Source organism: Oncorhynchus tshawytscha, linkage group LG06, assembly GCF_018296145.1.
Source record: "Oncorhynchus tshawytscha isolate Ot180627B linkage group LG06, Otsh_v2.0, whole genome shotgun sequence".
In the NCBI taxonomy this organism is placed as follows: Eukaryota; Metazoa; Chordata; class Actinopteri; order Salmoniformes; family Salmonidae; genus Oncorhynchus; species Oncorhynchus tshawytscha.
Window position 1 is genome coordinate 14,776,159 of NC_056434.1, and position 17,743 is coordinate 14,793,901.

Sequence of the window (17,743 nt, forward strand, 5' to 3'; positions counted from 1 at the left end):
TCAAATTGAAGTGCAACATCAAATGAATGTTATAAAACAAAGTATGTGTCAATGTACAGTAATCAGTTAATCATGTGAGAAAGTGAAAAACGTTACCTCTATGCATTTCTTCAGTGCACTGATTTCCCAGATAAGATCCAGGTTCAAATCTGCACGGTCCATAACTGTCTAAATGAATCGGGTCCCACCAAACAGAATGGGGTACGTCAATCATCTTGGGGCAGCAGGTAGCAGTGGTTAGAGTGTTGGGCCAGTAACCGAAAGGTTGCTAGATCAAATCCCTGAGCTGGCAAGGTAAAAATCTGTTGTTCTACCCCTGAACAAGGCAGTTAACCCTCTATTCCTAGGCTGTCAATGTAAATAAGAATTTGTTCTTAACTGACTTGCCTAGTTAAAGAAAGATTATTAAAAAATATGTAGCATTTCTCACAAACTCCTTCCTGTCACACAGTCTCTCTGCATATGAACAATTGGTTTGGTAATGTCCTCTGATATTAAATGGAACTGGGAAAAATAAATCCATGACGGTGAGCCATAGGCTGTTGTAATCATTGCAATCTGGGACACAGTGCCCTCAGCCAGCATGAGTGAATAAGACCTGGGTATACAGGAAATAAGCACATTTCACCCCTGATCGAGCTATACTCAGTCAAATGTGTGGTGATGTCACATCACAGCCTATTGCTGATCCCAGTTGATGTTTGGGTGCACAGGGGAGTGGATTATTATTTACTACCAATACAGTGGTAGGCTAAATTCTGTCAATATTATGTTGCTCTTTGCTGAAATGGCATATCATCATGTTGGAAAAGCCCTTCTATGACTTGTAATATCTAGAAATAAAAAGTAACCTGTGAAAGATTAGGTTTGATATTTTTATTGATGTAGACTTGTGGCGTACTTATTCTGTTTGCTTGATGCGCTTGCTTCTGTCAATACAGATTATAAACCACGTAATTATGGCAAATGCGAGTATTTATTACTGTATATCTGGTCAAATGGCGCCCCCTTGTGCTATTTGATTTAATTCAAATGGTTATCAGTATCAAAACGCAGTTTTCCTTTGCAATACGTAACATACTAGCGTAGCGTCATAGCCATTTCATATTCTTTGCAACCACAACCTGACTCATGTCTACAATGTTGTAAATTGCACAAATTGCAAGAATGTTTGCAAATATGGGTTGAAATAATCTTTGATTGAGCATATGGGGTTGAGCGAGTAATATTTTCAGCTCCTCTGATAGGTCAGCAGCCATGAAACGGAGCCTTCTATTGGCTGGATTTTTTTTGGGCCAGCCATTGGAACATGGAAACAGCGCCACAATCAATTTACATTCGATTTATCACAAGGACCGTTTGTGTTTAACAATGTGGAAAGTGATTCATTTACATACGACTTTCGTTTTTGTTGTTGCTATCAATTGAAGTTAAATATTAGCGAAACTAGATTGATACATTGTGGATTTACCGCGAATATGGCCTCTCTGATATTGCGGAGGAAGTCTTGAAACCACTGCTCGAGTAACTTTACAGTTCTCACATTTCAGCCAGCCAATACGACTCCGTGGCACGCAAACCGAATTGATTCGCTAGCTATGCCATTTTCTAGGCTTTCCAGATGGCCAACGTCTTCTAACTAGTTTACGTGAAGTATCTAACGTCACCTTGCCATCTAGTTTATCTTTTAGTGTAAGTGAATTACTTGCACATTTGCATCTTGTGTCATGCACACACATATTTTGACTAATAAGATGTAAGCTAGTTGTTGACGGAACCACTTCACGTTCCCGTCCACACCACAGAAATGAGTATTCAAGTGAATTTGAAAGGACAGTCATCTCACGTCCTGGCCAATGTTTACAAACCAGAGAATCTGAAAATGACAACAAGGTATGTACTTGCGTTCTTCCTTTTATTTATATATATATATATATATTACACTTGTACCAGAGTTTTTATATATATATAACTCTGGTACATGTGTAATTTGTTTTTTTAATCATTTTAATACAATAACTATAACTAACAGTTCCCACGGGAAGTTTGTCTGACACTAGTATTTGATGATGTTAACCATACCACAGGTCATCAGAGAACGCTCTTGCTGCCATCACCTTCCCCAAATCCAAATTGGCCCTATGGGACCCCACATCTAATGGGGATGTGATTAGCCTCCACCTATCCTATTACAGGTAGTCTACTGTTTTCTTTTTGACTGTCTTAGGATGCATCTCAGTAGTTCACGGTGGCTTTCTCATCTCCTTCCCTTGGTCTGTACTGATTTGAAATACTTGGCCAGTGTAAGCTGCTTAATTCTCTCAAATCAGTTCAGTTGAACGAAAGGAGACAAGGGAGCCACATTCTTTTGAAATGCACCCTGTGATTGTAATTAGATCATGTGCTGCCTTGTGCTTAAAAACTGTTTTCTATTGAACAGAAATCCCAGACTACTTCTGGTGGAGAGTTCTTTGTTTGGCCCACCGGCATTCCCGAGAGACTAACAAGCCCCAGTTCAGCTGTTACTTGTTGGGGACTATTGCTGTGGATTCTGGTGAGATTACCATAGGCATTATCACAGAAATATTCATAGTTTGAGAACTTCTCACTCTATTTGTAGATGGAAAATAATTATGATAATGATGGATTGAGTATGTATGTTACAGCTTGCTTTCAAAGGACAACTCTTAGCTTAAGTGCTTTTATTTTGAAAATTCCCCCTGTCCCTTCCCTTGATTAATGTGAACTCCCTTCTCTCTCTCCACTCTTCTTTCAAGATGAAGAGGGTGTGACTTTCAACCGGTTCGACCTGGGCCGGGAGCAACCTGGCTCCTCTGAAAAGGTCCCCACTGCCCTGATGCCCGGAGACATCCTGGTGCTGTGCGTATTTGGAACCCAGGGGGTCGCTGCCACAGACACCATGGTTCACTCTGCAGAAGACTTCCACATCTCTTTCAAAGTAACATTAATGTGTAAACGTCTTCACTTAAAGTAAATGTCCTTTGTTATATTTGAATAAAATTAATGCTTGTTAAGTTATGTAGGCTTTATGCTTAATGGCAATAACTATACAATATATTCTTACACAATGCTGTTATCCCTACTGGAATTTACATGAATCCAAACTGCACCATGTCAAACTCAACCCACCCTCTAACTGCCTATCGAAGTAACCCACCTCTTCTGTTGCCCGGGTAACAAAAGGAGCATACTCCCTCCACCCCGGGCTTGGCAGATACTGCAACCTGTCAGCAACAGGTGTTGCTAATCACTGAACTGCCTATTGTCAAAGCATTTTTTTTGGCTTGCTAAATCTAAATGGATCTTTTTGCCCTGTCTAATTTCCTGAGGTATTTTTGGGAGAAAATAAGCAGCCCACCATCCCCTCTTAAATGAAACACTTTGTGTTTCATTTACTGAAGTAAAGCAGAATTATGATTATTTTTTAGTATATTTTTTTACATTTTCACCGCAAATGTCATGTTTGCACAACTTCTCACCCCTCCCTCCCTACCTGTTAAGATGCTGCAGCACCTGGGAGTCCCTGGACATGTCCAAGCTGCTGGTCCTACGAGCACATCTTGGCTGCTCCCAGCAAACAGACAGCCTGGGCTTCTGCCTGCGCTGGGCCGCCGTCACCCCCAGTAACACACTGGACGCTGTGCCCATTCGGCCCGTGCTCATCACCCCGACGGCCTTGGCCAGGAACCTGAGCGGGCCGACCAGCCTCACCCAGCCGCTACACAGCAGCACTAGCCACAAATGAGAGTAAGGACATAGGCCAATAATGGGGTGCGTTAAGGTTAGAATACTTGACTTTGAGCAGACTTTAAGAGCTTATTGCAGTATTATCAGAAAATGGATGCCCCCGTTTCACTTCTTCTCTATTCTGTTCAGCTTTCTGACAATGGATCAAAGCAGGAAACTGCTCCTAATTACTGGAGTCTGACCCAAAGGCCTACACTCTACCACTGGTGGGACTGTGAGTATGCCCACCATCTACTTTATTGACATATTTTTCGTCCAGCTTGTTATTATTTTGGATGTGTGTATATCCCCCTCCATTCATTAGAGATAATCTGAACCACAAAGGATTTGTCCTTATTGTGTTCATTTAGTCAAGCTGTTTGTGTGTGTGTGAGCCAACGCAGGAGTGTACAGTTTGATGTGGTTACCATTTATCTGTAGCAGATTGCTGAGTGGGGTCAACCACATCTCCAACCCCCAGGTGTGGTGTTTGAGGTATCTGTTCAGCTCCTCTCTCCAGGACAAGTGAGTGGGGATGCCCATCTGTTCACACCGACTGTCATGTCCCAGTTGGCCTGGCTCCAAAGCTGTATGTGTTGTTGATATTGTCACATGTTCAAAAACACTTTTTATAAACATAAGATAAGGACAAATCAGTAAGGAAATAACGTGTTAGTATAGAAACTACATATTCTTATCGTCTTATAAAGGTGGTGGGTTGATGTTTGGGAAAAGCACCAAAATAATTGTAACAGGAGACGCGGTGTGTTTGCTGTTCGGGTAGTCTGGATTTGTGTTTAGGCAGGTCTGTGTCTGACTTTTTGTATCGTTCTGTGTTCCACAACATTTGCCTGATATTGAACATACCCCTGGTTTGTCATTGCTGTGTTGCAGGGTAACGTCAGAGGGCAGTGCGTTCCTGGTGGTGTTGTACCCGCTGACCCACAGGGAGCCAGCGTTCTACCAGGTCCATCCCTGCAGGGATCAGCAGCAGCACATGACCTTCCAACTGCTCACTAGCACCGAGTCACTCACCCTCTACAAGGTAGGCACAGCTATTCCTGAACCGTGCTGGCGTGGACATTTTCCTTTCAGGTTGTCCCCTCCAACAACTATCTATGTTGGATGTGTTAACCATCTCAGTACAGTTTGGTTCGGCTCAGTAGTAAGAAAAGCCCTCTAGTGCCCTTTACCCACTATTACAACAGATATGGTGGTAAATCCATGTGAATATATGACACTTATCTTTTGATCCTTGTCTGTACAGAATGTGGAGGTTTCTGAGGACCATACTCTGCAGTTTGACCTCAGTCCTGAGAGCCAAAACACAGAGGCTGATTTCTTCAGGGAACTGGTGTCCCGTGCCTCCTTCACAAGGTATACATACACAAGCTCTTCTCTCAAACTTCTGTATTAACATGCTTTTACTTAGTCTAGTGCAGTGGATAGGTGGTCAAGGTGAATAGGGCCATTTCACTCTGAGTAGTGGCTGTTTGGATCACAAGAAAATCATTAGTCATAAATGTTATTGAATACTAACTGAACTCATGAGAAAGATACTCTTACAGAATTGTATGACTTCATAGGAGTTCAGTGAGGTAGACGGATGACAAAAGGCTTCATCAAGACAGTGGGCTCGACAGTGCCTGTCTGTCTTTTCTCCGTCAGCCCTGCGGTAGTGGCAGCATCTCCTCAGAACAGACTGTCTATCAACGACCATGACTCTGGAGTAGAGGACGATGACCTCTTCCCCCAGGCCCTCCCCAAACCCCCACCCTCTCACCCAGCAGGTCAGTTCTGTCTCTCTCTTTTGACTCGTATCACCTATTTGTTGATATGAACTCTGTTCTAAAAGACATACTCCATATTGTTTCAGACCAAGCGGGTCCACCGTCCTGTGCCGGAGCTCTCCATGGTGATGGACGGCAGCTTCCTTGTTGGAAAGACCATGGTCCCCCTCATCCTTCCCCCTCAGCTCTGCAGCCCAGAGGCAGTTGCCCCCCCTCCCACCAGCTCCAACCTGGGGCAACCAGACACCCAGACCAGGGGCCCACCACACTCAGTGGCCCCCCACCCATCAGAAGGCCCCTGACCCCCACCATGGACACTCTGGGTAAGGGCAGCAGAGGATTCCTATTCACCCCTGGGCAGCAGCCACCACCACTCCGGCCCCCTTTCCCTGGCAGGAAATCAGCCCCACCACAGTTCGGGAAGACTCTTCTTCCTCCTCTTCTCCAAAGACGGGCTCCTCTCCTAATGGATCAGTCCACCAGGCCAGGCAGTTCCACCAAGCACCAGGTCCCCTCTCTCACAAGTGGGCCTCCCCCGTCGGAGCCCCTCCACACCAGAGCCCCGGTCACCCCTCAGCCCCCATGCCCACTCACCAACAGCCCGCTGTCCATCTCAAACACTTCCACAGCACCCACAACATGAACCAGCCTTGTGGATGCTGCTCCTTCCACCCACATGACCATGCTACCCCCCTGTACCACCCCAACTACTGGCAGGGAGCTTCATGCACCCACAACAAACCAGATAGACACTTCTGTTCCAACTTCGATGGTAACACCCCCCCACCTCTCACATTTCCCCTTCCCACCAAACACACCCTCACCACAGCTCATTGTGCCACCCCATGGGGCCCACACTTACACCATTTCACCGCCCAGGGGCCCTGCTTGGAGCGGCCGACCCCTGTCTGTCAGACCCAGTGTTGCCAGGCCCAGTCGGCAAAGTCTCTCCCCCCTGGATGGGCCCATGGGCCTCCTGCCCACTGACACCTACAGAATCCTGGTGGACCAAGACCGGCAGCTCAACTTACTGCAGGCACAGGTCAGGCTCTCTACGGTGTCGTTTGTGGTTGACACTGTACCAAACTTGCAGCTTTAGAGAACGACTTTTCAACCTTTCTTACCATTGGACTTTCCAATCCTGATGTACCAATTATTTCAGATCCAGAAGCTACTGGCGGCTCAGGGGAAAGGGGGGAGCAGCTCCTCTCCATCCACCGAGCAGGCAGCCATGCAGACACAGATCTCCCCAGGAAAGCACACTAGGAGGATTGTCAGCATCGCTGTAGGAACAGGTACTGGACTCATCACTGGTTTCAGCGATCTCACACGTGGTTCATTTGAGAGTATTTCCCTGACTACATGGGGAAAGGATTGCTGCATAGAACTATAAACTGCACTCTCTGCAAGTCACTCTTAATTAGAATGCCTGCTAACGTGAAGTCACTCTTGATTAGAATGACTGCTAACTGACTAGACATTTAGCTACTCAACTCTTAATGTATCTCTCCTTTATGTGTAGGTGCCAGTTTGTTCTGGGGAAACCCCATCGATGCCCCCGCTTGCGATGAGGATGAGCGCCAACAGCCAGAGTGGCACACGGACAAGGGGCCTGGCGCCACCGATGGTAGCAGGTCCTCCTCTGGTCGGAGTTCTGGCAGTGCCAGTCTCACCCACAGCAGGCACATGAATGGCACGGAAGACGAGAGTGGGTGTAGTGAGGGACATGTGAAAGGCACACCCTTCAACCAGTCAATGCACCAGAGGTAAGAGAACGGTTGGCTGCATTCCAAACAGAATGCTTGTTTCCTGCCATCGGCCCTGGCTGATCCACCCTTATTTTGAATTGACTGGAAGGGTGCATGCAAGAAAGTAATGTTGTAGTTGGCCACCTAGAACTCTGAACGGTTAAAGGGGCAATCTGATGTTTAAACATTAACAATGTTATTGTGTGTAGTGAAATGCTTATGCTTCTAGATCCAACAGTGCAGCAGTGTCTAACAGGTAATATCTAACAATTTCACAACAAAACATAATATCTAACAAATTCCACAACCTCATACACACAATCTAGTAAAGGAAATGGGATAAGAATATATAAGTATAAAATATATGGATGAGGAGTGACAGAGCAGCTAAGATGCAATAGATAGTGAAGGATACAGTATACATTATATACATAATGAGATGATGAATGCAAGATATGTAAACATTCATAAAGTGGCATTAAAGTGTTCCATTTATTAAAGTGGCCAATGATATCAAGTCTGTAGGTGGTGGCTGTTTTAACAATCTGATGGCCTTGACATAGAATCTGTTTTTTTATATATATTTTTTATAGGTACTTCATTTGCTTCATGTATGGAGAAAAACTAGGAAAGGAAACAAAAAGAGTTATGTGCACGGCCCATGTGGTGATGTATTTGCCCCAGCTTTTATCCTGGTATACTTATTTCTGGGTAGGCTTCAACAGAATCTAGTATTGCAGTGAAATGGTTAATATACAACGTGTTATGTGACCAACCTCCCTCCTGATCCCTGACTATTTGTCACTTTCCACTAAATGTATGAAAATTCATTGATAAGCGCTTAAAGTTCTTCTTTCCTCCACAGGGCCAAGTGAACAGCCGTCTCCAGGGTACAGTGAACGAGGAGGGCGAAGATGAGGAGGAACAGGACAGGCAGACCTCATATCCACGGAAGGAGAAACACACCTTGTCCCTGTCAGTTCCAGCAGTCGTACCCTAGCCCTGTTCCCCTCTGCTCCTGATGGCCCGGAGCCCAGAGAGCAGCCGCCAGGAGGGAAGGATCAGGTGCTCCACGCCACACTGCGCCAGCTGCAGCAGCTAGGGGTCCATGTGGATCTAGACTCTGCCGACTCGGGGGGCAAGGTCACACGCAGCTCAATGGAGAGTGCCAGGTATGAGCATCGAATTGTCATGTTTACTTCAGCTTCTTTGTACCTACAGTATGTAGATCATAGATGCTATTACTGTTGCTAATAGTCTTATTCTCTCTCTCTCTCTCTCTCGTGTAAATCCAAAAACTACTTGAAAAATAAATGCTTCAATTGGCATGCACTACAGCACATCTTAAAGAGTAATTATATAGGTTACATTACTTATGCAGAAGGTGTTCCTGTTAACTTCTCCCCAGTACCCTGGCCGGCATCAACCCAGAGGCAGTCATCAGCAGACTGACCCTCCTGGAGTCCACGGGAACCAGCATGCGGGGCCCCAGTGGCAGCGTGGACCTCAGCCTGGAGGCCAACGCCATCGCCCTCCAGTACCTCAGCGACCAGCAGCTCTAGACTTTCTGTGGGGGGGGGCAACAGCCCCCTAGGGCCCTCCCTCGGTTCGGCCCCTGCACATCTCTCTCGGAGAAGCCTGGAGCGGAGAAGAGCACTGTGGAACTCAGTTGTATCCTGTCTCCCAACAACATGTCCTTCGCCCCCAGCAAGTACATGAGAAGGTACGGGCTTATAGAGGAGGGGAGCACAGGAGTGAGGAGGACGGCAGGGCCGAGGGGAGGCAGTTGGAGATGGGATATACCGTACAGTTCCATGTTCAACAGGAACAAGTAGGGCAGGGAGAGAGGGAGCGCCAAGGTTTGGTTCTGAAAAACATCACCAATGAGTTGCCACATTCCAAACCTGTCCACCCACAGGGGCAACACGCAGACTCTCAAAGCCAGCTCCTCAGGCACTTGTCCTAAAATGCAGCTTTTGGCACGTGGCGCCAAACAACATTCGGACAAGGAGAATTGTGCAAAACGGCAGCCATCTTTAGGTGAAATACAAAGGGAGTGTCCTCAACCAGAGGGGTCGATGGGAAATTTCTTGAACCTGAGTAGACTTTGACAGCTGCCGAAACTCTTCTAAAGGACCAGGGGAACTAATGCAAAGGAAACTCAAAATGACAAGTGAAATGTATTTTCGAATCCATTGGGATTTGTCAGTTTGGTTGTGTTCTTAGTAAGATATTTTTAAATGCTTCCATACATTTGTTTACAGATTGTTTTGAATGCCTCTTTATTGGACTCTTCATTGTGCTCATTGTTTGTTTCAGTGGTCCTATACAAAAGTATACATTAGAGGCTCTTACCAAATCTCTTCACCACTGTGCTCTTTGTCTGTGCGCAAAATGTACTTGTTGCCTTTCTACTATGTGGAAGAGGGTGTGGCGTCATGATGTATCCAGCTCTTTTCAATGGTGGCAGCTAGGTCATTGAATTGTTTTTTTTATCACTTTTAATTTTAAAGTGCTTTTTGGTGGCATAATAGACATGACATAATCAAAATTACTAGGTCACCCCACCTTTAAATAATTGGAATTTAATCATATATTCAATGTCCCCCTAGTCTGAGTACCAGTTTCTTTAGCTAACATTTCATTCCTTGCCACTCAATGATGTGTATATATAACCCTGTATAGCTGAAGCAATATTTTTTTGCCATGGAGAGGCTTTGAAGCAGTCCTCCATAAGAATGAATGGAGTTCTATAGTATTTAATTTGAAATGTTTCAAGGAATAAATTACATGTAGTTAAGTATTTTTGTTGTTGTAGTGTGGACAGAAACATTAGTGCTTTCCAAAAATTATACTTTCAGGAAGATGTTTTTATTTATTTTTACATTTCAATTTTTTGATGTTTAGCTCACATAATATAATTTAAAGTATGCATAAAGGTGTCTAATATAATAAACGTGGCAATATCAAATGTAGACTTTAGTCAATTCCTTTCTATAGCTTCCAAAATAGGTTTTTACAATGGCGCGGGAGTGCCACGATGATGGTGGGGGGGGTGCCACGATGATGGTGGGGGTGCCACGATGATGGCGCGGGGAGTGCCACGATGATGGCGCGGGGAGTGCCACGATGATGGCGCGGGGAGTGCCACGATGATGGCGCGGGGGACGGGGGAGTGCCACGATGATGGTGGGGGGGTGCCACGATGATGGCGCGGTGGCTTCAAAACAGCGCCCCCTGTCAGACATCTAGTGTATATATTGTGTATATATAAATCTCAGCGGATGGAAACCAAGTTGCAGGCAGGATTTTTTGGGGGGTGCAATCATGCCCCCTACTGCTCACATATAGATAGATACACGCACATGCATTAGTTAAAATAAAGGTTAAATAAAAACAAATGTAAAAAACATGCATGAGACCTTAGTATATACTTAATTTCAAAATTCAAAAGGCACTCGCACATCTGAGCTATCTTTTTTGCAGGTGCATGGTAACAGTTGAATAAGATGAGGAAAAAAGAAGGAACCCACACACTGCTTGTGAGAATATCAAATCAAATGGTATTAGTCACATGCGCCAAATACAACAAGTGTAGACCTTACAGTGAAATGCTTACTCACGAGCCCTTAACCAACAATGCAGTTTAAAGAAATATGGATAAGAAAAATAAATAAAAGTAACAAGTAATTAAATAGCAGCAGTAAAATAACAATAGCGAGACTATATACAGGGGGGTACCGGTACAGAGTCAATGTTCGGGGGTACTGGTTAGTTGAGGTAATATGTACATGTAGGTAGAGTTATTAAAGTGATTATGCATAGATGATAACAACAGAGTAGCAGCGGTGTAAAAGAGGGGGAGGGGCAGTGCAAATAGTCTGGGTAGCCATTTGATTAGGTGTTCAGGAGTCATATGGCTTGGATAGAAGCTGTTTAGAAGCCTTTTGGACCTAGACTTGGCTCTCCGGTACTGCTTGCTTTGCGGTAGCAGAGAGAACAGTCTATGACTTTGGTGGCTGGAATCTTTGACAATTTTTAGGGCCTTCCTCTGACACCGCCTGGTATAGAGATCCTGGATGGCAGGAAGCTTGGCCCCAGTGATGTACTGAGCTGTTCGCACTACCCCCTGTAGTGCCCTGCGGTCAGAGGTTGAGCAGTTGCCATACCAGGCAGTGATGCAAACAGTCAGGATGCTCTCGATGGTGCAGCTGTAGAACCTTTTGAGGATCTGAGGACCCATGCCAAATCTTTTCAGTCTCCTGAGGGGGAATAGGTTTTGTCGTGCTCTTCACGACTGTCTTGGTGTACTTAGACCATGATAGTTTGTTGGTGATTTGTTTGTTGGTGTGGACACCAAGGAACTTGAAGCTCTCAACCTGCTCCACTGTAGCCCCGTCGATGAGAATGGGAGCGCGCTCGGTCCTCATTTTCCTATAGTCCACAATCATCTCCTTTGTCTCTATCACATTGAGGTAGAGGTTGTTGTCCTGGCACCACACGGCCAGGTCTCTGACCTCCTCCCTATAGGTTGTCTTGTCATTTTCGGTGATCAGGCCTACCACTGTTGTCTCATCTGGAAACTTAATGATGATGTTGAAGTCGTGCCTGGCCATGCAGTCATGAGTGAACAGGGAGTACAGGAGGGGACTGAGCACGCACCCCTGAGGGGCCCCTGTGTTGAGGATCAGCGTGGCGGATGTGTTGTTACCTACCCTTACCACCCGGGGGCGGCCCGTCAGGAAGTCCAGGATACAGTTGCAGAGGGAGGTGTTTAGGCCCAGGGTCCTTAACTTATTGATGAGCTTTGAGGGCACTATGGTGTTGAATGCTGAGCTGTAGTCAATGAAAAGTGTTGAGTTTAATAGAGATTGCATCATCATCTGTGGATCTTTTGGGGCAGTATGCAAATTGGAGTGGGTCTAGGGTTTCTGGGATAATTGTGTTGATGTGAGCCATGACCAGCCTTTTGCACTGTCTCTATGCACACTCATTAGAAACCAATATACACAGGCAGTTAGAAAAGCCAAGGGTAGCTTTTTCAAGCAGAAATTTGCTTCCTGCAACACAAACTCAAAAAAGTTCTGGGACACTGTAATGGAGAATGGAGAATAAGAATACCTCCACCCAGCTGCACACTGCACTGAGGATAGGAAACACTTTCACCACCGATAAATCCACTATAATTGAACATTTCAATAAGCATTTTTCTACGGCTGGCCAAGCTTTCCACCTGGCTACCCCTACCCCGGTCAACAGCACTGCATCCCCCACAGCAACTCGCCCAAGCCTTCCCCATTTCTCCTTCACCCAAATCCAGTCAGCTGATGTTCTGAAAGGGCTGCAAAATCTGGACCCCTACAAATCAGCTGGGCTAGACAATCTGGACCCTCTCTTTCTAAAATTATCTGCCGAAATTGTTGCAACCCCTATTACTAGCCTGTTCAACCTCTCTTTCGTGTCGTCTGAGATTCCCAAAGATTGGAAAGCTGCCGCGGTCATCCCCCTCTTCAAAGGGGGGGACACTCTTGACCCAAATTGCTACAGACCTATATCTATCCTACCCTGCCTTTCTAAGGTCTTCGAAAGCCAAGTCAACAAACAGCTTACCGACCATTTCGAATCCCACCATACCTTCTCCACTATGCAATCTAATTTCAGAGCTGGTCATGGGTGCACCACAGCCACGCTCAAGGTCCTAAACGATAGCTTAACCGCCATCGATAAGAAACAATACTGTGCAGCCGTATTCATTGACCTGGCCAAGGCTTTCGACTCTGTCAATCACCCCATCCTCATCGGCAGACTCGATAGCTTTGGTTTCTCAAATGATTCCCTCGCCTGGTTTACCAACTACTTCTCTGATAGAGTTCAGTGTGTCAAATCGGAGGGCCTGTTGTCCGGGCCTCTGGCAGTCTCTATGGGGGTGCCACAGGGTTCAATTCTTGGACCGACTCTCTTCTCTGTATACATCAATGATGTCGCTCTTGCTGCTGGTGAGTCTCTGATCCACCTCTACGCAGATGACACCATTCTGTATACTTCTGGCCCTTCTTTGGACACTGTGTTAACAACCCTCCAGACGAGCTTCAATGCCATACAACTCTCCTTCCGTGGTCTCCAATTGCTCTTAAATACAAGTAAAACTAAATACATGCTCTTCAACTGATCGCTGCCTGCACCTGCCCGCCCATCCAACATCACAACTCTGGACGGTTCTGACTTAGAATATGTGGACAACTACAAATACCTAGGTGTCTGGTTAAACTGTAAACTCTCCTTCCAGACTCACATCAAACATCTCCAATCCAAAGTTAAATCTAGAATTGGCTTCCTATTTCGCAACAAAGCATCCTTCACTCATGCTGTAAAACTGACCATCCTACCGATCCTCGACTTCGGCGATGTCGTTTACAAAATAGCCTCCAATACCCTACTCAAAAAATTGGATGCAGTCTATCACAGTGCCATCCGTTTGTCACCAAAGTCCCATATACTACCCACCACTGCGACCTGTACGCTCTCGAGAGCTGGTCCTCGCTTCATACTCGTCGCCAAACTCACTGGCTCCAGGTCATCTACAAGACCCTGCTAGGTAAAGTCCCCCTTATCTCAGCTCACTGGTCACCGTAGCAACATCCACCTGTAGCATGTGCTCCAGCAGGTATTTCTCTCTGGTCACCCCCAAAACCAATTCTTCCTTTGGCCGCCTCTCCTTCCAGTTCTCTGCTGCCAATGACTGGAACGACCTACAAAAATCTCTGAAACTGGAAACACTTATCTCCCTCACTAGCTTTAAGCACCAGCTGTCAGAGCAGCTCACAGATTACTGCACCTGTACATAGCCCATCTATCATTTATCCCAAACAGCTACCTCTTCCCCTACTGTCTTTATTTATTTATTTTGCTCCTTTGCACCCCATTATTTCTATTTCTACTTTGCACATTCTTCCACTGCAAATCTACCATTCCAATGTTTTACTTGCTATATTGTATTTACTTTGCCACCATGGCCTTTTTTTTGCATTTACCTCCTTTATCTCACCTCATTTGCTCACATTGTATGTAGACTTATTTTTCTACTGTATTATTGACTGTATGTTTATTTTACTCCATGTGTAACTCTGTGTTGTTGTGTGTGACGAACTGCTTTGCTTTATCTTGGCCAGGTCGCAATTGTAAATGAGAACTTGTTCTCAACTTGCCTACCTGGTTAAATAAAGGTGAATTAAAAAATAAAATGTAAAAAACTCACAGGGCCCTAAACACTCACACACACTGTCACTCCAACACACACATAACCAGTCACTCCATCATTTTCTCACTCACACGTAATATGCACATACATTTAGAATGACTCTACACACCCACTCACATCTCCTAGTCCCCTTCCCCCTATACATATCTACCCCATCACCCCAGGATCCTTGCACATGTTAATATAGTATTGGATCTGACTTTTGAAATATTTCCTGTATATAGTATGCTTCCTTACTTACTTTATTGAGTATTTTGGTAGAAATACGTTGTTAATGATTATTGCATTGTTGGGTTTTGAGTTTGCAAGAAAGGTATTTCATTGTACTTGTTTATGTGACATTAAAACTTTAAACACAAACACACTTTAGTCACAACCACTACCCAGAAACAAGCTGTAAGACGATAACAGCACCAACCAAAATCAATAGTGTAAAACTGTGAGGTATCAGAATGAAAATGGTAAAGGTATGGGTCTCTGTGTTCAATACACTAACCCTCAAAACAAAAATACATTTTCAAACCGTAGGCCTCTAGTTTTGTGTGTGTGTGTGTGTGTGTGTTTCAATGACAGGAGAGTACAATAACAGATCTTTGCAACTCAACATTAGGAAGGTGTTTTGTACACTCGGTATATATAAAACTGTGACAAGTGTGACAACAGTAGCAAACAAGTTCAATAAAAGTATACTTCATCAGATATTTCAGAGTGACTAATGCTGACCATGATCAATAGTAGTGTCAGATATGCTTACACATATTGGTACCAAGCAAATAAATACCATCAAGCTCCACTGACTACTTGATGGACATTTCAAAGTGTCTCCCAAATCGGAACTGTTGAGACCTTTTTAAGGGCTACAAATAGTAATCATATAAAAACCTCACGATTATGTAACTCGGTGGTATTCTACTAATGTATGCTTGATGTGTATAATAAGTAACTGCTGCTGCGTTTAGACAGGCAGACAAATTCTGATATTTTGTTTGACAAATCAGTTCAGCTTTAAAAAAAAGAGCAGATGTGAAAGATCTAATGTGATTGGTCAAAATACCAATTCGTGGAAAAAAGCGGGGAGGACATGGCAAAAACAACAAAAGCAACTAGATTCAAATGATTTCAATGGTGTTATGTCTCTGGAGACTGGGAGTAAAAATGGACTGACTATACATGGCTCTGCTAAAAAACAATTAGCGTACCTCATATTATGTACAATAAAAGTGACATGCATGTGCTAATTTTAAAATTATGTAAATGAAAGTAAAGCAAACTTTTTCTTCTGAGAAAATGTATTATAGTAACCTGCCGATGTGTTGCTATTTTTGTATGTCTTGCTTGCAGCTTTGCATAGTGTGCTGCTGTGACATACACAGCCTAGCTAAAAGCTAGCCACCTAGTTAGCTCATTACTGCCACTGCCAGGTTCCAGCTACGTGGTCGACATGGCGACCGACGAAATACAAAAATATTAGCTATCATAAAAACAGCTGAAGGTTGATGGCATTTAATTGGAAATTGTAAGTATGTGATGGTGGTTCTACAAAAATTATAAACGGCTAGCTAACTAGATAAAGTCGGATTATGTTCGACAGGTTTTATTTTTGCGACAAATGTACTGCTAACGTTTTCTAGCTAGCTGTTCTGTTAGGTAGTTAACCATGTTAGCCGTCAAGTGTAGTTGGCTAGCTAGCTTTAAAAAAAAATGTAGCTAGCTAACTAATTGTTTTTGTTTCTGATAACTAGCTAACATTAGCTACCTAACTGGTCTATATTTCGTTAGCTGTGTCAATTTATGATAGCTTGCTTACGTTGGCTAGTTATTCTAGCTAATGTTAACAATGTCCACTTAATTAATGTGTATTGACTAGCTAAATTAGCACTGTAACTAATAGTTATGCTAAAGCACACATTACCAATAGCTAACGTTAGTTAGACAAACCGGTATAACTAGCTAGCTAGGTTCAGGGCATTTGACAAATGTTGCTTTTGGATTTTAGTATGGGTAACGTTTGCTTCGTCCCGCAACGAGCCGGGCGAAGCAAACTCACATTAGCGAGTAAGCCTACTTTGAAGTATTAGCCTAGCAGCTAGCAGGTTAGCTAACTAACTTTAGCATCTAGCTCGCTAGCATTGCTTACGTTGCACTTCGTAATGATACGTTTTTTTGTTATGTTTATGGATGCTTATACGTTTCAGAGGCCTAATAATAACTTTACAGTATTTAATCATTCTGCTGTGAAAGTGGAAAACAGCTTGTGGAAGAGCTCCATGATATTCAATCAAACTTGGTTTGCAGGTTGACGTTGGATTCATGAACCCAACAGCATGACAAGGGAACATTGAAACTAAACAAAAACGCAACTGCATATGTTGCTTATAGCTAATGCTTTACTGCTCATTCATTACATGTTATGCAAACCTAGTAAGTGGTTTTGATGATACAATGGTAAAATACATCACATATATTCTACATTGAATTGATTGATTAGTGTAGGGAAATCATTAGGCCTGTGACTAGTGGTTGTGTAAGGATGGTACAGTTCCTTCTAGTTTTATGAGTCATCGTTAAAGAGGAAATCTGCAGTTGTTACATCCATTTTTGACTTATACTTGAATGATTTATACCCCTTGATTCTTGAAGAAAACCTTTTATAAATGTCTCATGAGCTTAGTTCAACTGTCAACTCACCAGATCCCAAAATATAAGTGTTTTACTCCAATGTTTGTAAACATTGTAAATGTACACAAACACTGTATAGCCTCAACATGTTTAAAACATAATGTTGATATCTTGGATGGTCAGGGCTCTGTTTATGAATTTGAGAAATGGTTACATTTCTTCAGGCCCATCCCTCAGCTTTTTACCAAAACAAATAGGGTGACCACAATTGTTTACTCATGTTAGCTGTGAGTGTTTTCATCTGCATCCTTATTATGAGTGTATGTCTGCTGTGGCTACAGTTCTCTAGGATTTAGGCCTTACTAAACTTTATTTGAGACTGATACGGTCATGGAGTCATTGGATATTAAACAGTCAATCGGATAGCAAATCACAAAGTTCAACAGTTAGTCTTCTGTCTTGGTGAAATGGCTATATAAGGACAAGTATATGGACAGTCAACATTACTCTGTCAGTGTCACAGCAGCATTATTTGCATGGCATTTTGAATATGGAAGATTGTGAGTACAAGGGGAGAGGGT

The 17,743-nt window shown here is 43.8% G+C and overlaps 2 protein-coding genes and 1 pseudogene across 3 annotated transcripts in view; all 3 read left to right on the forward strand.

The window, feature by feature from the left end:
- Window positions 1-1,078: 1,078 nt before the first annotated feature.
- LOC112253261 lies at window positions 1,079-10,250 on the forward strand (annotated as a pseudogene).
- LOC121838695 (SCL-interrupting locus protein homolog) lies at window positions 5,843-8,143 on the forward strand. Of its 2 annotated transcripts, XM_042323008.1 has the most exons (4): window positions 5,843-6,579; window positions 6,700-6,832; window positions 7,060-7,303; window positions 7,879-8,143. In XM_042323008.1, exons 1-4 carry the CDS (start codon window positions 6,214-6,216, stop codon window positions 8,015-8,017), a joined length of 882 nt encoding a protein of 293 aa, XP_042178942.1. In that variant the 5' UTR covers window positions 5,843-6,213; the 3' UTR covers window positions 8,018-8,143. The 2 variants fall into 2 exon arrangements, with proteins under 2 accessions (XP_042178942.1, XP_042178943.1); XM_042323009.1 differs by lacking the exon at window positions 7,879-8,143 and having other exon boundaries at window positions 7,060-7,536.
- Window positions 10,251-15,933: 5,683 nt separating the features above from the next.
- The window catches only part of LOC112252081 (roquin-1), a 30,293-nt gene continuing 28,483 nt past the window's right edge, over window positions 15,934-17,743 (forward strand). The window contains exon 1 of the mRNA XM_042323687.1: window positions 15,934-16,059. The gene's annotated coding sequence lies outside the window, so the exon portion shown is untranslated. The remainder of the gene's footprint in view (window positions 16,060-17,743) is intronic.

Coding starts and splice junctions, on each gene's coding strand:
- LOC121838695 (XM_042323008.1), top strand. CDS start 6,214: ATGACCATGCTACCCCCCTGTACCACCCCAACTACTGGCAGGGAGCTT. Junction 6,833..7,059: donor CAGCATCGCTGTAGGAACAG/GTACTGGACTCA, acceptor CTTTATGTGTAG/GTGCCAGTTTGTTCTGGGGA. Junction 7,304..7,878: donor AACCAGTCAATGCACCAGAG/GTAAGAGAACGG, acceptor TATTTTTTATAG/GTACTTCATTTGCTTCATGT.